Here is a 23,397-nt window from a genome sequence, read left to right on the forward strand (position 1 = left end):
AGGGTGAAAGAACAGGATTGTTCCTTGATTCTTATTGCACCCGATTGGGCACGGCAAGTCTGGTACCCGACGCTGCGATATCTATCCTGCAAAACCCTGATTCGTCTCAAATCACATCAATATCTACTGACACAACAGAACCGCAAGGTCCTCCACCACAACTCGAGGAGTCTGTCCCTCAAAGCATGGTTCCTGAGCAGCGTAAACTAATGCACCTAAAGTTACCATCAGAATGCTGGGATATCATCAGGGCCGCTAGAGCCCCGTCCACGCAACTCACCTACACCAGAAAATGGACTAGGTTTTCCAAATGGTGCGAGACCTCTGCGATCGATCCCCTCACGGCCTCGGTTGATCAAATTCTGCCTTACTTGTTGCACCTGGCTAAATCAGGACTCTCACTGTCCTCTATCAAGGTCCATCTGTCAGCCATAGCGGCCTACACAGTAAACGCGGAGACGCAAGCCTTACTCTCCTTACCAGCGATCAAGATCTTCCTGAAAGGACTGATGCGTACTTATCCGCCTACACCTACACCAGTTCCGGACTGGAGCCTCAACACCGTCTTAACAGCACTCATGCAACCTCCCTTCGAGCCCATACATAGATGCGATATGAAATTCTTGTCCTGGAAGACATCCTTCCTGGTAGCCATCACATCGGCCAGAAGGATCAGTGAGTTACAAGCTTTGTCTTCGGAACCTCCGTTTACCTTGTTCCAGAAGGACCGCGTCATCTTAAGGCCTCACCCTAAGTTCCTCCCCAAGGTACTTTCGGAGATGTCGTTCACTGAGCGCATTGTTTTACCAACCTTCTTCCAGAATCACGCTTCGGAAGCGGAAAGGACATTACACTCTCTAGACGTTTCTAGGGTGTTGAAGTTTTACTTGCAAAGAACCAAGGAGTTCCGCTCCTCAAACCGGCTATTCATTTCCTTCTCTGGCCGTACCAAGGGCCAACATATATCCAAACAAAGCCTGGCACGCTGGGTATCGTCCTGCATCACCCACTGTCATCAGTTGAAAGGCGACCCTTTAACTAGACCACCGTCTGCGCACTCCACCAGAGGAAGGGCGGTGTCAACAGCATTCCACGCAGGGGTGGCCTTGAAAGACATATGCAGAGTTGCCACGTGGAGCACTCTGCATACTTTCGCGAAACACTACTGCCTGACTGAAGATACCAACAAAGAAACTGCAGTTGGACAGGCAGTGCTCCGCCATCTCTTTGTATAAGGTAGGACCAGCCTCCTTTCCCACCTTTCCCGAAGTATGTAACCGTTGTGTTGCTGCATGGTAAAGGTTTGATCAGAAATATGTTTTTCTGTAATTATGCATATCTGTTCATAATGGTGGCATGTTTTAACTGCTTGGTATTCTATTCAAGCATCTGAATCTATGAAAGATCCAATGCTGGAGAAGTCTTAGTTACTTACCTGTAACTGTATTTCTCCAGCATTGGTATCTTTCATAGATTCACATGCGCCCGCCCGCCTCCCCTGAGAGGCTGCTCCTATGCTCGGCATCCATCATACTGTAATCTCTACGGTTCAAAATCTGAAGATGGCTGCCGGGGGCGGAGCTTAAGCCCTGCCACCTCATTGGCTGGGGCCATAAAAGACCAAAGTGAGGTGGAGGGACTACATAATGGAGTGGCTCATAGACTATAATGGGCTATGTACATGCACTGCTAGGTGGCTATATATATATATATATATATATATGGGATACATTACTCACCGTAATCGTATTTCTGATGCTTGTATCTGCTTAGATTCACATGCTGTGCATAGGCCGACATCTAGTGGAAGCTGCGGAGTATTACAGTTTGTTTTTCGAAAGTCGAAAATGGGCGTCGACACAGGCGTGCCAGTAATACTATCCCTAGTGTGACGTCCACTGTACCCAAGATCCCTCACGCGTGTAGGATCCTCAGATTGTATTTTTTCTGACATGAGGAAGCATGAGGAGTAGCGTGAGTACAGATAATCCAAGCAGATAGACAGAAAAGGTAAGACTACAAGCAATCATGCGCCTTCTCTCGGAGGGGAGGAAGGGTGGGTCGCATGTGAATCTAAGCAGATACAAGCATCAGAAATACGATTACGGTGAGTAATGTATCCCTTCTGAGGCTTGTGGAATCTGCTTAGATCACATGCTGTGCATAGATTAGCGAGCAGTACCAGAAGAAGGAGGTGGGATGTGAGAAGGGTCATGAGCAAACAGGTGTCTTAGAACCGCTTGTCCCACTTGTGTATCTGTCTTGGAATGAGTGTCAATGCAGTAATGCTGAGTAAAAGTGTGAATAGAGCTCCAAGTAGCCGCTTTGCAAATGGTGTCGAGGGGAACATTTGCAATGAAAGCCAGAGTGGCACCAATGCCTCTAGTAGAGTGGGCCCTTGGCGTAAAAGGCAGAGTCTTGTCAGAAAGAGAGTAACACAGCTGTATACAGTTGATAATCCACTTCGAGATAGCGCCCTTAGAGACGCGATCCCCCTCTCTGCCTGTAGCTACGGAGACAAACAGTTGATCTGTTTTCCTTAGCGGTCTGGTTTTATTTACATAGTATAGGACCGCCCTACGCACATCTAGGGTGTGTAGTTTCACCTCAGCCGAGCTTTGCGGGTTCTGGAAGAAAGCCGGAAGCTCGATGGACTGGTTTACATGGAACTTGGATATGAATTTAGGTGAGAACCTAGGGTGTGTGCGTAAAACCAGTTTGTCCTTGTGGATAGTAAAGAAAGGATCCTGCACTGACAGAGCCTGAATTTCACTGACCCTTCTTATGGAGGTAATGGCTACTAAGAAGGCCGTTTTATAAGTCAGGTGTTTGAGACTACTTTTATGCATGGGTTCGAATGGGGGTCCCATGAGCTTAGCTAGCACCACGTTGAGGTCCCATCCTGGCGGTGGGTTCGAAATAGGAGGGTGAAGTCTCTTTACTCCTTCCATGAAGGCTTTAACCACTGGTACTTTCCACCACGAGACCTTGTTATGGGATGTGGTGTAAGCCGAGAGGGCTGCCAGGTGTACTTTCAGCGAGTTAAAAACCAACCCTGCATCCAGCAGGTGGAGCATGTATGTCACAACGTTGGAAGGAGTGCAATCAACCGGGTTGATTTGTTTATTCTGGCACCAGATAACGAATCTTTTCCACTTATCAAAGTAACAGTGCCTTGTATTTGGTTTCCTGGACTCCTTTAGAATGTCCATACACCTCTGTGGTAATTTGAGATGTCCAAACTCTATGACTTCAGGAGCCATGCTGCTAGGTTCATAGAGTTGGGTTCCTGATGCACTGTTTGACCCTGTTGCTGGGACAGTAGGTTGTACCAGGCTGGGAGTCTGATGGGTTCGCACACCGCCATCCTGCGTAGGTGTGGAAACCATGGTTGTCTCGCCCACATGGGAGCAACTAGGATGAGCGTCATAGATTCCTTGTTCATCTTGTACACCACCTTCCTGATGAGAGGAGTTGGTGGAAAAGCGTACGCAAACATCCCTGACCAGTTCATCCACAGGGCATTCCCTTGGGAGTCCGGCTGGGGGAACCTGGATGCAAATCCTGGGCATTGTTTGTTTTCGCTTGTGGCGAATAGGTCTATAGTGGGGAAACCCCACTGAGAGAAGAGATCTTCTACTACGTCTCTGTGAAGGACCCATTCGTGTTCTTCTGGGAGGGAGTTTCTGCTTAGAGCATCCGCTAGGGAATTGAGCTCCCCTGGAACATGTTGCGATGACAGGAAGATGTTCCGTCTGAGTGCCCATATCCATATTTTCTGGGCAAGCTTGGACAGATTTGGCGAACGAGTCCCCCCTTGCTTGTTCAGATAGAACATGGCTGTCGTGCTGTCCGTCCTGATCTGCACCGACAAGTTCAGTAGATGGGGCTCGAACGCCCTTAGCGCTCGGAATACTGCCAGAAGCTCTAGCAGATTGATGTGGTTCTTGGCTACTGAGTGAGACCAGAGACCCTGAGCTGTGTGGTGGAGATGGTGAGCTCCCCACCCAGTCAGGCATGCATCTGTAGTCACCACGGCTTGTACTTCGGGATCGTAAAAGGGTTTCCCCTTTGCGAGATTCTCTCTTGTCCACCAGTGTAGGCTCTGTACGAGTGTTGGCGAAACGACCACTAGATCGTCCCAATGACCACTTGCCTGAGACCACTGTTTCGCCAACCATTCCTGCATGGGACGCATGCGCAGACGCGCGTGGGGGACCAGGTAAATGCATGACGCCATCATGCCCAGTAACCGCATAGCTTTGCGTACTGTTATCTGTTGACCTGACTGATAATGCGGAATTTGCAGAAGTATATTCCGAATTCTCTCTTCCGAAGGGAAGGTCAATCCTTTCTGAGTATCTAGGATAGCTCCTAGAAACTGTTTTGAGGTGCTTGGCACCAGACTTGACTTTTTCTCGTTGATGGAGAAGCCTAATTCGTGGAGGAGGTCGATAGTCCTCTGAATGTTTGACCTGCAAATTCCTGGGGTTTCCCCCGTTATGAGCCAGTCGTCCAGATAAGGGTACACCGGGATTGCTTCCCTGCGTAGGTGTGCAGCCGCCACCGCCAGTACCTTGGTGAATACCCTTTTGTGCGCTGGGAGCATGGAAATATGAAAATAAGCATCTTTCATATCCAAGGTTGCCATGTAATCCCCCTTTTTTAGGAGGGGGATTACCTCTTGTAGCGTGGTCATACGGAATTTTTGGGGCTTGACATATTTGTTGGCAGGCCGTAAGTCCAATACTGGGCGCATTGTCAAATCTTTCTTTGGCACAAGGAAGTAAGTTGAATAGATACCCTTGTTTACCTGGTGTCCTGGGACGAGTTCTATCGCGTCCTTTTCTAGCAGAATGGCGATCTCCTCGAGAAGGATCCTTTGATGCTCTAGGGAGTGCACTCTTTGTCGTGGAGGATGATTCCGGGGACGCTGCAGTAGTTCTATACAATATCCTGCGGATACTGTTGACAGCACCCATCTGTCTGAGGTGATCCCTTCCCAAGCCTGGGTGAAGGTGGAAATGCGTCCCCCTACTGGGGTTGCGTGGCAAGGGACCCTGAACTGAGCGTCACTGTTTTGGTGGAGGCGTGCCCCCGCCCTTGTTGGGGCTGCCTCTGCCTCTTCCACGACCTCTCTTGTTACCCCTGCCGTAACTCTGGGTAGACTGCTGGTTGTTATTCCATTGTGTACCTTGTCCCTGGGCATAGTTGCCTCTTTGTGAATTTTGGCCGCGTGGGCGACGAAAATTATTGTTCCCCCTCTGGTTAGGGGGTTTGTTGGTAAGCTGGCCAAGGGATTTGAGAGTCTCATATTCATCTTTGGCATTTTTAAGTGCGTCTTCGACCGCTTTCCCAAACAATAGGTCGGGTTCCACTGGCTTGTCTATTAAAGAAGCCTGGGTTTCTGTCTTGAATCCCGACTGCCGTAACCACGCATGTCTCTTGATAACAGTACCTTCTGCTATCAATCTCCCTGCGTTGTCAGCGGCGTCGAAAGTTGCTTTTAAAATGCAACCAGACACGGCTCTCCCCTCTGCCGAGATCCGAGCCAGCTGGCCCTTTAACGGTTCTGGAGCAGAGGCAATGAGCGCCGCGACTTCTTCCCATTGATGGCAATTGTAACTAGCCAACAGGGTGGTGGAATTCGCAATCCTTGCTTGGTAGGCGGACGTTGAGGCTACCTTTCTGCCAAACCCGTAAAGTTTTTTGCTCTCCTTGTCGGGAGGAGCTTCTGATGAAGATAAGGGCGTGCCAGCCCTCTTTCTAGTGTTGGTCACCACTAGGGAATCTGGTTTAAGATGTCCCTTTATATACAGAGGGTCAGACTGGGCTGCCCGGAAAATCTTTTCAATTCTGGGGTTGACAGCTCTGGTGAGGTTAGGATTCACCAGGGAAGGATCTATTCTTCGTTGGATGGATTTGAGGATAGGGATGGTCTGGGCGACCGGTCTTCTCTCTCCTACAAACTCCTCCGCGAAGTCCCTTTCCTCCTGTACACCGTGGGTGTCGATGTGGAAGTGTTCCGCTGCTCGAGCGAGAACCTCGTTAAGGAGGGGCTGGTTATCAACTGGAGAGTCAGTAACTGGGGCTTCGCCTTGTACTGGGGAATCTACTCTGTAAATTTCCTGCTCATCTTCTCCCTCCTCCAGGTCCTCATCCTCTGCATAGTAATCTGTCCCGGTTTGTTCTTCCATAAATGCAAACTCCTGGTCCTCTTCAGGGAAAACTTGTCCCTGATAACTGGGGAGTGGAGTAGAATATGGAGTGGAGTAAGGCTGAACCTTGAAGGGTTCAGGTCTTTCGACCCGGGGCTCTTTACTTAGCGGGATAGGATCGGAGGAGCCTGAGGGTGTGGCCCCTTGAGGGTTATATGAAAGAAAGTGTTCTGGGTTCTTATCATAAAAATCAGCCAAGGAAGACATCCTAGACATAACCCTGTCTATGTCTTCACTGGACCATTCCCTGGAACAGGGTATTACTTTAGCAGGTGATTTATTTTCAAGGGTAGACTTGTGTTTGCTTGTCTGCTTAGGCTTTACAGGGGTGGAAGGCTGTGCTTTCCGCTGTTTCCCCCCTTCTCCGTGCGTGGAAAAATGTTTTCCCTGTCCCTTGGGGGCCCCAGAGACTTTCGACGCCTGGCGTCGAGGGTCTGGAGAGGTATCTGTGTGCTTCGGGCGTGGGGCCTCACTGATGTTAACCGCGGTCTCGGTATCTTGGAGCGCGGCCTGGGGGTGGAAGTCGTCTTCGTCTCCCGACGATCGAACTTCCGTTAGTGTGTGTAGCGAGGCACTCTTGGCAAGAGTGGATGATTGCCTTGCGTCGTGAGGCGATCTCGATCGAGAGCGCCCAGAGGACACCGAGTCGGACCGTTCTTTTTGTGCCTCTTTCCGGGAAGTCGACGTCGTCGAGGTCCGGTTGGTCTTAGTGTGTTTAGTGTGTGTTAGGTGTGTAGCGCTTGCGTCGCCGGGGGTCTTCCCCATAGCCGCCTTGCCGGACGACCTTCCGAGGTCGGGGACCTGCGCTCGTCGGCTGTCTTTCGACGCCGTAATGCCCTCGCCGTCCGAAAGTACGGCGTCGCTGCCATCGCTGAAGGCGCCCTCCGCTGCCATGGCCTCCTGCCTGGCGTGGTGGGCCCAACGCTTTGTCGAACGGTCCTTAAGTGTCTTAGGTTTAAACCTACTACACGCTCTGCAGTTCGCTTCGGGGTGATCCCTCGGCAAGCAGAGATTGCACGTGGCGTGCCTGTCGACCCAAGGGTATTTGCGATTGCACTTGGGGCAGAATTGAAAAGGGGTACCCTCCATACGCACCCTAAGGCAGCGGGCTGCTAAGTGTAGGAATATATATAAATGTAACTATATATCAAGAGTGAAGAGTATGTACCACCCCCCACTCTCCCTACTTGTAAGGGCCGAGGCCAGCGGCCTACTAGGCCCGGGCCGAGGCCAGCGGCCTACCGAGGCCCAGATCCGTCGTGCAGCAGTCGACGGTCGATGACTTCTCCAGCCGTCGTCGAGGTTGAGGGTCGACGTTGGGGTGGGGAAGGGAATGAATAAGAATTAAAATTATAATAACAGCAAAAGTATGGCTAAGGCCAGGGAACTCCGCAAGATGCTTCCGACCAGTATGGCGGAAAAAAACAATCTGAGGATCCTACACGCGTGAGGGATCTTGGGTACAGTGGACGTCACACTAGGGATAGTATTACTGGCACGCCTGTGTCGACGCCCATTTTCGACTTTCGAAAAACAAACTGTAATACTCCGCAGCTTCCACTAGATGTCGGCCTATGCACAGCATGTGATCTAAGCAGATTCCACAAGCCTCAGAAATATATATATATATATATATAAAAACATTTTTTTTAATTATTATTATTTAATTTATCACCGAGGATTCCCAGTCTGACGACGGGGAATATTCAAGCATGTGAATCTATGAAAGATACCAATGCTGGAGAAATACAGTTACAGGTAAGTAACTAAGACGTCCTGACCACACTGGGTCCTTGTGAGTCATTCATGGCAGTCTCCATATTGGTCCTAAATGGTTTAGGCTGGACTAGCCAGCTCACCTTATCTGGGGCCTGCTTTGGCTGAGTGGCAGTGTTGGTCATCTGATTCACTGCCGGAAGTCCGTTTGTGATTGCTGGCTGGCCTGTGGTTAACCCCCTTTCAGAGGGGTTCTGCACTGCCCCCAACTCACTCTTGCTTGCTAGTTCCTGTGACTCGGAGGCAAGCAGGTCTGCAGACTTGCCGAAGGATATTCTTGCTGCGATTCCCACTGTATCTGCTGTTTTTAACACTTAGCTGGCCATACTGGCTAGGTACAGTGGTTTTGTTATATCAGTTTGTTTTTGCTGCTAGAAGCCCAGTACAGATTTCTTAAAGATTCTAGGTGACTCCCCATACTTGCTGGGTCGGGCCCTTCACTTGGAACCATTTCTGGGACGATTCTTCGCCACATTTCACAGTTTACTGGCAGGATCTTCCGCTCAGCTGTGGACTGCTGGAGTTCAGTGCAGTGCTTAGAGTTAATCACTATGCCAGATCCTCAGTTTGGGACGTTTCAGGGTGTCCCCAGCTGTTATCTCTGCCCTGGGACCATTTCCTGCTGAGCTGCTGCCTTCATTTGTTCACCCTGTTGCTGGGGGCCATCTATTTGGGGTTTCCCTTCTTCCTGTAGTTTTCATGTGATCTTTCTTTCCTGGCTTGAAGAGCCTTAGTTCTTCTCCTGTCTTGCTGGAATCACTGTCTCAGGGTGCAGGGCCCTGGGAACCAGATCTTGAAAACGGAACTTGTGGAAAAGAGATGTTCACTTTCCAGGTTGTTTTGGGTGACTAGAGGAGTTTCTGCTGAAACCACAGATGTGAGTACATACCTTGGGGTCCCGAGAAGTTATTATTTACGATACCCTTCCCTGGTCCCCTGAATGGAGAGTTCTAACTGCAATTCCACATAGACTTTCATTGGGTTCCTCCTGTTCTGCAACTTCTTGGGTCCATTTGCCAAACTCTGGAGCTCCTCCTTTGGGTCTCACGACATTCCTACAGGCCAATCGTCAAAGCATCCAAATGTAGAGTAGATCACAACTACCTCCAATAGTATGGATTGGCCTTTAACCCATTACTTCCTATGAACTTTGAACGGACACTGGAACTCTCATTTAAGTGAATTTGGGGTATTTTACCTTCCCCTGGAATTTATTTTGGAAATCCCCTAGGGCAGGGCTGTCCAACTCCGGGCCTCGAGGGCTGGGATCCTGATGGGTTTTCAGGATATCCCTCAATCATATTCATGAGGAAAATTGGGCATACATTTAGAATCATTGTATGCACCATTTATCTCATGAATATCAAAGAAGGGTATCCTGAAAACCCGGTATGGATCCTGCCCCCCCACCCCCCAAGGCCTGGAGACAACCCTGCCCTCAGGGTTCAGTGAGCTCTGGACCAAGTTTCACTATTACTGCGAGCTTCTATATATTTTTTAAATCATTCTCTAATTTCTGCACTGGTAAATGTACGTGCAAAACTAATTGCATCTAGTAACAAGGTGTATATTTTCCCATAAAATGAATCAGGAAGGTAACTTAATGAAATGCTTGTTGACTCTTGGAAGCTTTGCTAAGGTTTACTATGATTCCATCCTGGCTTTAAAGTGTAATTCCGGGTGACTGGGCATTAATGAAGTCTGTAGGGATGGTGAATTTTGTTTTTGGCTTCAGGGAATGAACCAATTTTTCACTTGGGTAAAATTGGGTTTGAATTGTATTCCGATGCGTTAGTTTGAACTGCTGTATGCGTTAGGTATAGGTATGTTTTTAGGACCCGGCTCTTAGTGGAATAGACTACTGGCAACTTAAATGCTTGCTAGGGTTTATGGTTGCCCGGTTCTCCCCATTCCCCCAATTTTAATGTTGGGCGCTTGCTGTTGGCAAAGGAGCCACAAAGATATTGGGGGTGGAGGCGGTCCCTGTGTAGGTATTTCTGTTTTTAACTATAATGGGCATCTTTTTAATACTGTGCATTATAACTGAAGTACTTATTATTGATGACCTTTTAAAATATATTATAATGTGATACAGTAAAAAAAATTAAAACTTTACACATTTAACAGAAACTCAGTAAAGAGCAAGATATTAGTTTCACTACTTAATATATATACCTATTTAAAATATAAATTTTACAGTATATCAGAGTGGTGTAATTTCTGGATGTGTGGACTAATTGTACTCATGTCTTCCTACTACCCCCTATCTGAGAGTTAAGCCTTGCCGCTCTGCCAACACTGCCCACGTTTAAGAGGTATGGATTCCTGTCAGGTATTTTATCCTTGCCCCTAGGGTTAGTTGTTGCAGAGTCCTCATTAGAGGGTGGTAATAAAATGCCTTAACAGTCATCAACTGGCATGCTTTAAAAAGCAGGGTTCAAATCAGCAGGCGCCAAGGCAGAACCAGAGCAAAATGACAGTTCCATCACCAGCCACAACAGCATGATAAACCAGACTAGCCTCTGCCTCCTAATTCAAGCATATAATGGCCAGGCCTGTTATTCAGCACACCTGGGGCAACTTTTCAAACGTCAACATCTCCGCTCCCAAAACCTTTAGACCTTATGGGAATTTGTTGAGTTCCAACAGGCCACTCCCATTTTGGCGTTCAAAGTGAATAAAGTATATTACAGAGCAGGAGCAACAGCAGGGAAAAAGTCTAACGGGAATAGTAACCTTCCTCAGGATACCAGGTATCGCTTCTAAAGAATAGATTACTCTGGAGGTTTTGCTCTTGAGGACAGTGCCTGGAGCGATAAAGGTATTGAGTGCACGTGAGTGCAAGCGTGGGTCTCGCAACAAGAACACAATGTGTCCATTTGCTAATTCTCTCGTATGTGCTTTCAGAGTGCTTTGAAGCCACCCAATATGTCATACCACACTATGGCATCACCCCATGTCATCAGCTATTAGTCGCCCTTTATTTAAATATCAGGTAGTGCTAAATACCACGATTGGGGAGCCTTAGCACAGTTGTGCATGAGTCTATGGTGGAAAATCATATTGTAGCAAATTTTGCACAGCGCTGCATTGCTGGAGTGAAGTATAAATAGCAATACTGTCATTGTAGTGATTCCTGCGATTCGGGCTTTTACAAGCATTAGCACACCTGCGGGTGCATGTCCAAGAACTCAAATAGCAGGTCTAGAGGTTTGGTTTAAGGCATATTGACAGGGTCATGTACGATTCTCAATAATGAAATAGGAAATGCATTACAGAACAAGGTGATTGAGGGATACCAACACCTACTTTTATCAAGTTTCTTCTTTTTGCCATTCTTCTCTTTCGGTGTTAGAACATCGCCAGAAATAAGTTTTAGCTTCTTGGTTTTCTTTTTTTTGCTTTCCTTGTCTATGGTCTCTGCCTTCCGCTTTCTGACTTTGGTGGAAGATGAGGTGTCCCCGGTGGTTGGTGGGGCCTTGATTTTGGCAGCTGTTGTGATCTCATCTTCACTCTCGCTAGCCACACTCTGCCCATCAGGCTCAGACAACGAAAGAAAAGACTCTGCAGACTTTCCAGTCACACTCTCCTTGACATTGAGGCTGTTCAACGAGAGCAGGGTTGACTTCTTGGCTGAAGATACTTTTAATGTTGGCTCAGATGATCCTTTGGTTTTCATTTTGGTAGAAGCCTTTTCACCAGCAAGACCCTTCATTTTCTTTTTCTTTGATGTGGGCTGCGTTGGGAGACCCGTAACCACTTTTTCCTCACATGGAACAGATTTGCTTGCTGTGAAAAGAGATTAAAAGAAACGGATTAGGCCTGTAATAATAATAATAATAAATATAGCGCTACAAACCCTCAGGTATCTGAGCGCTGCTTATTATTACCCACGGTGTGTGGTGCTCATTTATCGACCTCGGAAGGATGAAAGGCTGAGATTGACCCCGCCGGGATTCGAACCTGCGTTAGCAGGCTCTGCACGGATGTCAAAGCGAGCGCTCTACTCGCTGTGCCACTTGACCGGCTTGTAACTGGAAGCTGTCAGATATCCAAAGTTCTCCATTCAGCAAGAGGCCCTGCAACGCCCACCTAGACCTTAAAAGTACACTTATGCCAGCTGAACGAGTAGGTGTTACTACAGGCTCCTACGACTTCCATTACTTTGCATGCTTATATTGATCAGCTTATCCTGACACCAGCCTGGGCGTTTCCAGCCAGCACCAACAAATAACAGCAAAGAATTTGCAGTGTACTAAACTGTACGAATTATCATGGCTCAGTAAAGGCAGCGTTTAAGAAAGAGGAATGAGCGTTAGACAGTACAAGACTATTTCAACAGTTACAGCAAACTTTATACATTGAAGTTCAGTAAGTGTTCAAGATGCAGTGTCAGAAAGAGTCGCCTTAGGCCTCTGTTTCAGCCCCAAGGTCACCATATTGTCCTAAGCAAGCATGCAATACCTTTCAAGAGCTATGATCGAGCAGCCAAGACACTTCAGGCATGGGACACTGCAAACCTTTTCTGTGGTGTGCAGCCCTTAGTCTGTCCATGACTCTTTATGACATGCATTACTTACCGTAAAAGCATTTCTGATTATTGTATCTGCTTAGATTCACAGGTTGTGCATATAGTCCGACATCCAGTGGTCACTGCGGAGTATTGAATCTCGTCTTTCGAGAATCGAAAGTGGACGTCGACATGGGCATGCCTGTAACACTATTCCTAACGTGACGTGTAGTGTACCCGAAATCCCTCACGCATCGAGGTCCCTCCGATTGTATTTTTTCTGCCGTGAGGGAGCCTTTAACCAGCGTGAGTGTACAGAAAAGGCGAGAAGTAGTAAAATGTCCATGTTCCTTCCATCAGAGCGGGGAGGAAGGGTGGGCACATGTGAATCTAAGCAGATACAATCATCAGAAATGCTTTAACAGTAAATAATGCAAGTCTTCCGATGCTTGTTAACCTGCTTAGAATCACATCACATGCTGTGCATAGACTAGAGAGCAGTACCCAGTTGGAGGTGGGATGTGAGAAGGAACAGTAGTGAAAAGATGTCTTAGTATTGCCTGTCCTACCTGAGAATCATATCTAGAATGAGCGTCTATGCAATATTGTTCTGTAAAAGTGTGTAAAGAACTCCATGTTGCTGCTTTACAAATGGGCTCTAGTGGAACATTTGCAATGAATGCTATGGAAGCCCCAGTGCCTCGAGTAGAATGCGCTCTAGGCCCCTCTGATATAAAGGGGATCAGAGGGGTAAGGCCGAAACAGCTTTTCAATCCTTGGATTAACTGCTCTTGTGAGGGCAGGTGTTGATAACTAGGGAGAGAGACGCTTTTTTGTGTTTAGAAGAGGAATAGCCTGGCTGGCTGGCAGTTTCTCTTTAAGAATGTCCTCAAAGTCAGCTTCAGGAACAGCTTCATCGGTGGCGATCTTGAAATGGTCTGCTGCTTTGCGCAACATGGTGTTAAACGCCATTTGATCGTCCACTGGAGAGGGCTGTCTAATGGGAGTGGTTTGTGTGGAATCTCTACAGAGCATCAGGATCTGGTGAAAGATTTGGAGACTGCCAAGGCTGAGGGTCCCCCATATCCGGGTTCCCCCCCCCCACCTCTCTGTGGGATCATGCATGTCCACAGGGTCAATGAAAGGATCATCATCCTGCTTGTCTGCAGGGCCAGTGGCGTCATGGAGCCAGGTCCAGAGGACGGCTAGCATGTCGAGATTGTTTTCTACAAGGAGGTCTAGGATCTCGGGTATGTGGGCTATAAGTGAGCGTGTATTAACCAGTGCACGTAGTAAGCTGGGAGGTGTGGTGGCAGGCGTGCATGTTGGAGAATGGTGTGGGGTGTCACTTGTTGCTAGTGTGGAGACAGGTACTCCAAGTGCAGAGGTGCAAGTGCTTATGCAGTTGCTACGTATGGCAGGCAGAGGCGGGTGAGCAGGGGGGCATAGGCGCAACATGCAGGCTGCAAGCTGAGAGACAGTGGGGGCCCATGCGGGGTCTTGTGAGAATCATGGCATCAGGCTGGATGAGCGGGGCGCAAGGCATGGTGGGGCTAAGGAAGGCTTGTGAGATGCCATGCAAGGCCCCTGGCAGGGCTCTCAGCGTGGCGCATGCCCGTGAGACAGGCAGCATTCGTGGCTCATTGCGAAGCGCCACCATGCGCGGATTGCGAGGGGCAATATGCAGTCGGGGCATGGGTGGAGTGCTTGGGCACAAGCTAAGGGAGTTATGTATAGGTTGTGGCACGGCAGCTGGGAACTGTGGCATGGTGCGCTGTGGGGCACATGGCTGTATGCGTGGCATTGTGCGCTGCAGGGTTATGTGCAGACTGCATGGAGCTGGGTGCAGAGGAAGCGAGAGTGGATTACAAGGTGCAATATGCAGGATCGTGGGCTGATGGCGTGGCACAGTGCGCACAGGGGCTGTGGGCGGATTGCGCGAGACGTTGCGCAGGGGCGTGGGCTGAGTGCGTGGCATGGTGCCCCAAAGGGCCGTAGGTGGATTGAGTGGGGCAGTGCAAGGTGGAGACACGGGCAGAAGATTGTGTGGTGCACCACGGGGTTTGGGCAGAGTGCATGGAGCTAGGTGCAGGCGGTGTGTGTGAGAGCAGATAGCGAGGCATGGTGCGGTGCACCATTATGTGAAATGCTGCAGGGGTGAGTGGGGTCAGGAAATGTGTCAGGGGAAGGGGATGTAAGGGGCACACCAGAGGCGGAGTGGGTGACTCATTCCATCATGCAGTTGCTTACCTTTGTTTCTGGTGGAGATGAGGGTGGTAGGCAGTTGTGGTTTGGGCCAGGAGCCTGTGGTGGGTGGCCTTGCAGGAAGAGGCTGGTTTGAGATAACGATGGCCATTTCGGGAAGATGTGTGCGGGTTTAGGCCATGCACCATCAGCGCCAAACACCTGCAGCGCTCAACACTGGACCCTTTGCCTGTGCTGGCTTCACAGCAGAAGGCTCGGTAGGCAGGTTTTAAAGGTGGCGGTGGATCAAGAGTTGTTGCGTAGTGCGCAGGAGCGATTCGACAGAGGGTCGAGCAACGTCTCCTGCGCACCTGTGGCGCTCAACACCACGCCCTTCATTTGCTTATTGCTATTGTCCTAGCTGGTTGGATTGTCCTTACTTCTAGGAGGAATCCTCGCCTGCAGTTGCGGGTCCCATGGTAACTTCCTTCTTGACCAAATTCATAAGTTAGGGGGTGGGTCTCTCCTTGTCTTCCTGTCTTGGAATTTGCTCCTTGCTGTTACTCTGCCTCATCTCTTCACCGCTCGCCATTGCAAGACTGCTTACTGGTTGTAATGGCCCTGGCCTGAGCTGTGATGCTTGCAGGATCCTGTATTGCTCCAGTCACGGTTGTCCCTGCTGCAGCGTTCTTAGGCTCCTGGGCCATTTCCGCAGGTGTCTTCTTTGTTGGGCCTCCAGTCTATAATTGCTGAGTCATGGGTTTGGGTTACAAATACTCACCACAAGCGCTACTCATCAGACCTAAAACCGACAACCAAACTTACCTGTGCACCCATCTGTCCTGGGCTGAATTCAAAGCAGCCAGCTCCATGAGGGTCTGTCCTCCGGTCTTGATCCTGTAGTTGGTGCCTTTCTTAGTGGTCCCACAAATCAGGACATTGCAGGGTTTCGATCCTCCTCTACCACTGATCTCCATTGTCTTGAGCAGATCTTGTGCTGCCTCTGTGGCCAGCTCTTCCTGCCTAGCTGGTTCTCAAACCTTTTTCTTTGGAGGTACATTGGTCCACCTCATCCTAGCTGGCTGCCTCTCTTGCTGCACCTGTGGGGTAAAAGAACTTACCTCACTTTCCCAATAGCCGTGGCAGGCGTAGGGGTTTGTTCCTTTAACGCCTATGTGATAAACATTTGGAAACTCCTAAAAAGTGACTCCAAAAAGGCACCTCCCTCAACGGCCATTTTTCCCTGGACCCCTCGCCCCCTCCCCCGGTACCCTGGAGATTGTTGAACAAAGTAGCATTTTTGCTAGTGCAAGTGAGTTTACACACATCTTAGTATAATACATCAGTGCAGTTCACACTTTTGCATATTCTATATTGGCTTTAAGTTAACTGGTTGCAATAGAATTGTTGCTAATTTTGCGTGGTGTATTGGGACCTTTCACAGGTCGGTACAGTGAATCTAATTTTCTCTTCTGTTGTTGGCCCTTTTGGCCAGTTTGCTATATCGTTTTCTCTTTTCCTCTCTCCTTTATTAAAAAAGAAATCAAAAAAAAAAAAAAAAAAAAAAATCACATAGGCCTAGTACTCTCCTCTTAGGGTAGTGCTCTATACAGTGTTTATGGAGCGAAGTGGAATCTATGCCTTATCACTTTTGTGATTTTCCTATATACATGCTTTGATCATATATTTTAAAGTATTTAACAGTGTCTTTATTCAACGCAATACTAAAAAAAGGTATGACATACATTACTTACTGTCATTGTATTTCTGATGCTAGCATCTGCTTAGATTCACATGCTTTGCATAGGCTGACATCTGTACCTACCACTAGAGTATTGCAAGACTTGTTTTGAAAGCTCGAAAAGGGAAGTCGACTGGGACTTTTTGTAATACTATCCCTAGTGCAACGTGTACTGTACCCATGATCCTTCATGCAAAGTCGCTCAGATCGTTTAGTTTGACATGAGGGAGCATGAAGTGTATGCGTGAGTACAGGAAAGTAAATAAAAGGTGTAAGACGTTTATGTATCTTCAACTCCAGGAGGGGAGGAAAGACAGACGCATGTGAAACTAAGCAGCTACAAGCAACAGCGATACAATTACAGTAAGTAATGCATGTCTTCTGAGGCTTGTGCATCTGCTTAGAATCACATGCTTTGCATAGACTAGCAAACAGTACTTGAAGGTGGTGGGTTGTGGGAAGGTACAGCAGCAAACAGTTGTTTTACCACCGCCTGACCCACCTGTGAATCACTACTTGGATGTGCATCTAAGCAGTAATGCTGTGTGAAGGTGTGAATTGAACTCCAGTAGCTGCTTTTGCAAATGGTATCTAGAGGCACATTAGCAATAAAGGCCAGAGTAGCCCCTGTGCCATGAGTAGCGTACTTTCTGGGCTTGCAAGATAAAGATTTCTTGGACAGAGAATAACACATTTGGATGCATTTGACAACCCATTTAGATATAGCCATTTTAGAGACATGATCCCTTCTCTACCTGTGGCCATGGAACAAAGAACTGATCCATTTTCCTTAGTGGCTTTGTTTTGTTTAGGTAGTTGAGCAATCCAAGGGCATCCTCACTTCTTACCCCAATTTATCCTCCTCCCAGGTGGCCAGGGAAAGGCTGTCGCTTTCGGATCCGGACCCTGGGGGTGGATATGCGAGGGAGGATCACCTGGCTGGAGGAGACTTGGGCCGTGGGGAAGAGGCACCCTTGGTTGAGAGACGGTATCCCCCATTTCCCTTTATAAGGAGGAAAATATCCCCCAGGCCTTTGTAGGGTATTACCAATCCCTTCCATAGGTTTCCAGAAAACCATCTCCCAGCACACAGTCAGCGGGACAACCCAGAGCCATACAGCCTATTAACTCAGACATACACAAACACAACTCTGGTACTGGGACGAGGAAGAGGGATGCGGAGTACCAAGGGCGTTATGCAGTAAAAGAACATTGCTTGCAACTGAGGCCAAGGGGGCGATATAAATGGCTCGGATGAGGCTAAAGAGATCGCCTGTGGAACGCTTGCACGAGAAGCTGGAGGTGAGGCCAGGGAGACGTGTGCCTGAAGTGCCTACAAGCTGCAGTCTCGTTGCAGCGGAAGCAAATCGTGGCAGGAGCATTCGAAAGGTCTCCGGTAGCATAGCTGGTCTGCATATCTCCTGAAGTCCAAGTGACTCCCTCTCCGTACAACCGAGGCAGCAGAGATCCTGGATGAGAGGCGCTGATCCAGGAGCAGTGATGGCCGTAGCGAGCCTGTCTATGCGGAAAACAGCACCTGGAGACAGTGTACCCAGTGAGTCAAAGAAACCTTAATTACACTGGGATGCTGTGGGGTGAACGGTGTGGTTGCTGCAGGTGGGAATCGCTAGATTGTGAGCGAGGGACCGTTTAGGCAAGATGAATGCCAGTCCAGTTTGAAAGAGACATTTGATAAGTACGCATACCGGAAGCTGCTGGGAAAACTGAATGAAAGGTTTTGTGAATTTCGAACTGTGAACAAGATGAAAACGATAAGGCCAAGAAAGGGCCAGGGAAACGGAAATCATTTTCCTTGTCAATACGCCCATGAACAGGGTGCAAATTCCCAGCAGGAGAGTAAACTGGGAATTTTATGTTGCTTTATTCTGAATGGAATGAAGTGAAACTTTTTTTTAATACCGCAACAAAGCTGAATTCCAATTGGATTGAAAGCAGTTGGTGAAGTTGCCTGATAAAAAGGAACTGAACTGTGTAAACTGAAGGTAACACATTGGCAAGTGAATATTAGGAACTGTATAACCTGAAAGAATAAGCAGTGCAAAAAGCTCTGAGAATATTTGAAAGTATAACAAGTGAAGGGTGGCAAAACATGTATTGAGAAAGATCCACGAGGATAAGTCCAATACCACTTTGAAGCTAAAACAGTGGCAGTGTAACTGTGAAGAAGCAATTAAGGCGTGCCGGTTACGTGACCGGTGATAAGTGGATCGTGTGGTCCGACAACTGCACCTAGACTGAGTACACTCACCTAAAGTAAAAGCCACTTAATTCACCCATAAGCTTGTGGTTGAATATCAAGGAAAACTTGTGTGACGTGAAATCAAGGAACTGAACTCCGATATTGGTGAAATTGGTGAAAGGAAACTAAGCCAGAAAAGCCAGGAAGTATCCCAAGGAATTGTGTTGTTTTGGAATATTGAGAGACTTGAAAGCTTGGGGAAGGGAGCTCCTCTTTGTGTAAGTGAACTATTCTGAATCTAGGGGAAGGGAATACCCCTTTTCCAACCAAGAGCTGGGAGTAGCTCTGAACTTTTATTTGACCACTTCTCATTTTGATGCCGACATCCCTACACTTTATATACACGTAGATTTGAGGCCAATATAGGTTTTGGACACAGACTTTCTTTGGACTTCCTAACAGACCATTAGTTTCAGTTCGGTAGGGAACCCTCTTAATAAAAGTTTGTAACTTAAGCTTTACTCAGTTGTCTGGGTCTACTTTGTTATACCTTCACATAGTACATTACGGCTCTCCTAACATCTAATGTATGGACGCTGTTTTCTGCTGAATTAGTTGGGTTCTGGAAGTTCTATGGATTGGTTGCATGGACTTTTGAGATACATTTAGGCGAAAAATATGGATATGTTCCAAGAACCAAGTTAGCTTTAAAAATAACAAAAGGATCTTGAACTGAGAGGGAGTGCAGTTCACTGACCCTCCTTATCGATGTAATGGCGACCAGAAAAACAGTCTTGTGAGATGCTTAAGATTTGTCTTATGCATTGGTTCAAAAGGAGGACCCATAAATTAAGTACAAAATTAAAGTCATATCTGAGAGTTGGATTTGAAATTGGGGGGGGTTATTAACCCCTTCCATAAATGCCTTAACTACTGGTATCTTCCACCATGACACTTTGGTTTGAGATGTGTTTATGCTGAAAGAGCTGCCCAATGAACCTGAAGGGAATTAAAGACTAACCATGAGTCCAAAAGGTAAAGCAGATAGAGTACTATATGTGAAGGTGAGCAGTCAATGGGGTTGATGGTGCGTGTTTTGCACCGTTAGTTAAGATTTTAACTTTAGTGCTAAATGTACCTCACTTGTGAGAAACCCATACATTTTTGCTGGACTGGTAGATTATTTTTGCCTTTACCTCAGTGAGTGGGAACCTTTTTCCACACTCTGAAATCCTTTTACTCTTTATGGGTGTCAATTTTAAGACTCTCCATGGTGTCCTTTTAATTTTATCCCATTTGACAACTTTTATCTTTATATACCTTTTATTGTTAGAGTTTAAAAGGGTACGAGGAACTTTCATGGGAGACCAACATGTGAGCCTCAGCGCCTTACATTAATTTGTAGTTCTACTGTTGCATGGATATGGAAGTGAAACTGAGAAACAAATTCCTCTACTCCGTTAACAGTCAAAATTAGATTTTCCATATATTCACATGCGCCACAAAAGGTAGGTTTGACTCAACAAGGATTTTTATTGGTCAATTTTCAAAACATTACCCTTTTAGATGACACGTGTTTCAGCGTCTTTTTCAAATCAGGGCTGTTATTTAGAGCTTCAAATCATAATCAAATGTCCAAATCCATATGCGGTTTCATTTCATGGGTTAAATCCCTCCTTAGATGTTTTCATTGTTGTCCAACTAGTCTCTGTCGTTTTATTTTTGGAGTGTTGCCCTTTGGGGCTCCCCTTTTATTTTCTATGGTTAACCTTGTGAGAACTACGGTTCCTAAGAGTAGAAAGGATATTTTTATCCCTTCTACATTTTATTAGGTGAAACCAGCACACCCCACCTTATGCGAGTGCTGGGGTGATACAATGTATCCCCTTTCTCACTAGCACTGTAACAATGCTGTTACAGGGGCAAGCTTACCATAAATGGCTGGTTGCAGGGAACCTTTTTAAAAAATTTGGTGCACCTTTCCCGTGGGCTGTTTTCACAGCTGCAGTAAAGGCACCCATGTGTTACCAAAATGGCCCTGGTCTTTTGTTGTCATTTTTGCCCTTCTTGGATCTTCCCTTGGACTCCAGGGCGGGAAAGTCCTTTGTGTGATTTTAATCTTAGGTGGGAGATCTTGGTGAACCCTGCCCAGGCTCCAGAGTGTCTGAAGACAGGAAGCAAAAGAGTAGTCCAAATCTCTGAAGTCCTTTGTCTTCCAGCCTGACTGCAAGATTCCAGTTCCAAATGGGAGGCTTGCTGTCCTGAAAGGACTGCCAACCCCCCAGGTTTGAATGTTGCACGCCTGTTTGATTGGCTGGGTTCCTGCATAAAAGTCTGATCCTGGAAGCTAAAGAGGTAGGGGGCCACTGTAACTGAATCTGTAAAGGAAGAAAATGTGGCTGAGACGATTTCCAGCGACCAGAGAGCCGGCTGTGTAACTGGAGCCTTCTGTTACCCTTCCTTCCAAGCGACCTGGGTACTCCGAAAACAACGACCCGACCCTGGTGAGATCCTCTAGACTCAAGACCACCTGAATTTTGAGCCATCCCAGGCTTCTTCTGACTCCTGAAAAGGGCGCCAGAGTCACATTCAGCTGTGAAGAAACTCTTGCCTGGAGCCTTCCCCGTGGATCCTTGCTGTAGAATCCTTTCCAAAGTCATGTCTTCTGTCTTCATGACAAAGGAATCCCTCGACTGGGTTTTTGGCTACAGATCCTAAAGTCTCCCCTGCTGCAACTCGTCTTCCGTGCTAAGATACTGTGTTGGCTGGGTTATTAATTTACCTTAAGCCTGTGTGATGTGATTTATGTAAAGCCTTTTTTTTCTGTGATTGGGAGTCATCTCATCCAGCTCACCCATTTGAAAAAATAGTGTTTATAAGTGTACTCGCTTGTGAAAGTTAGTTGGTACCAGAGCGTGAGCAGTTACAAATGTGTGTTGTGCCATTCTGAAAAGTAGATGAACAAGTTACTTACCCCTGCTAACGTTCTTTCGACTGGATGTTCCTCCAAAGTATTCCTCACCTTTGACATGTAATGTCCAGCTTTGGCTGCTTCGGAAACATTTTCGGTAGAGGGTGCCCTGCGTCGAGTCGATGTCCCTCGAGGGCCTCATCGCATGTTATAAGTAGCACGCATGGTGCCTGTTGGCCTCAGTTCTGTTTTTCCCCTCCTTTATAGCAGAAGTGCCCATAAATACGAGCAGGGCAGTACAGTACTGAGCCTTGTGGGAACAAAAGCTGTAATAGCATGGGAAATTCAAAAGAGGGGTAGGCTGGGAGGGCGATGAGGAATACGTTTGAGGAACATCCAGTTGAAGGAACGTTACCAGGGGTAAGTAACTTGTTCTTCGAATCGATTGTCTGCCAACGTATTCCTCATCTTTGACAGACTCCCAAAACAGTATCCATGATAGGAGGAGGGTTAAGACTTTAGATAAGCAGAATTTTTTTTAAAGGGCAGAGTGAAGGACTGCCTTACCAAAAGCATCATCCTGAGCATGAGAAGTATCCAGTAATGCTTAGTAAACGTGTGTATTGAGGAACAGGTTGCAGAATCACAGATTTTTTTAATAGGGAGCCCCCTCTGCAGGTCTGTCGAAGTGGCCATGCCTCTGGTGGAATGAGCATATAAGCCCTCAGGAGGGTCCTTGCCTGCCAGTCTGTAGCGTTCAGAAATCGTTAGGATGATTCACCTAGACAAGGTCTGTTTAGAAACAGCCTGGCCTAGTCTGTGTCCTGTATACCCTACAAAGAGTTGGTTGCCTACTCTCAATTTGGACATTCTGGAAATATAAAAGCTTAGTGCTCTCCTAGGGTCCAACCTATGTAGCCTTTCTTCTTCCTTACTAGGATGTGGAGGAGGATAGAATCTGGCTTAAGTGAAGGTCCGAAACACAACCCTGTCCTTGTGGAAAATAGTAAAGGATGGCTTGGAAGAAAGTGCTTGCAACTCGCTCACTCTACGTGCAGATGTAAGAGCAACCAATAGTATTGTCTTAAAGGTTTTTAACCTCAACTGACGACGAGGATCATGCGGCTCCGAAACCTCCTGATTACTTGAGGAATGACTGGGACTGGAGGAAACGTGTACAGTAGGGGGAATTCCCAATCTACCACAAATGCATCTTCTAGAGCTCCTCTTTGAGGAAATTCCCTTGAGCAGTACAGCTCGCACATCTGGTTGACAACGGTCGCAAACAGATCCACTTGAGGGGTACACCCCAAAGGGCGAAGATCTCTCAAAGGACTTCCTGAGCTAGTTCCCCACTCGTGGGAGACAGTGCTCTGCCTGCTCAAAGCATCTGCCACCATGTTCTCCTCCCTGGCTCGGTGAGCCGCCTATAGGGAGATTCCTTCTTGAATAGCACAATACCAGAGCTGCATTGCCACTCTGCACAGTGGCAGTGACCCTACACCATCTCTCTTGTTGAGCTAGTGCATGGCCACCGTATTGTCTCATTATCAGGAAATTCTTTTCCCGTACAGACGGCAGAAACTTCTTCAGCGCTAGTCTAATTGATGTGTAGTTTGGACTCAGATGGAGCCCAACGGCCGCTGACAATCAAATAGTTGGCGTGAGCTCCCCACCCAGTGAGTGAGGCGTCCGTCACAACAGCCATCTCTGGCCATGGTTGCCAAAAGTGTTCTCCAGAACATTTCCCTCGAAGGTCCACCACAGAAGATCGTGCGAGACTCTGGCCGGAATCTGAAGGCGGTCCGACATCTGTCCTGAGAACTGGGACAATTGCGATTGGAGAGCACATCAAAG

General features: G+C 47.5%; 1 protein-coding gene across 4 annotated transcripts in view; it reads right to left on the reverse strand.

Annotated features, from left to right (window-relative positions):
- The window catches only part of TCOF1 (treacle ribosome biogenesis factor 1), a 926,286-nt gene that overhangs the window by 61,153 nt on the left and 841,736 nt on the right, over nucleotides 1-23,397 (reverse strand). For all 4 annotated transcript variants that reach the window (XM_069654046.1, XM_069654045.1, XM_069654047.1 and 1 more), the window contains one exon: nucleotides 11,304-11,783. In XM_069654046.1, the coding sequence (XP_069510147.1) occupies nucleotides 11,304-11,783 (480 nt within the window). The remainder of the gene's footprint in view (nucleotides 1-11,303; nucleotides 11,784-23,397) is intronic.

The sequence above is a fragment of the Ambystoma mexicanum genome, chromosome 3q (genome assembly GCF_040938575.1).
Source record: "Ambystoma mexicanum isolate Mex_15411 chromosome 3q, UKY_AmexF1_1, whole genome shotgun sequence".
Classification (NCBI taxonomy): domain Eukaryota; kingdom Metazoa; phylum Chordata; class Amphibia; order Caudata; family Ambystomatidae; genus Ambystoma; species Ambystoma mexicanum.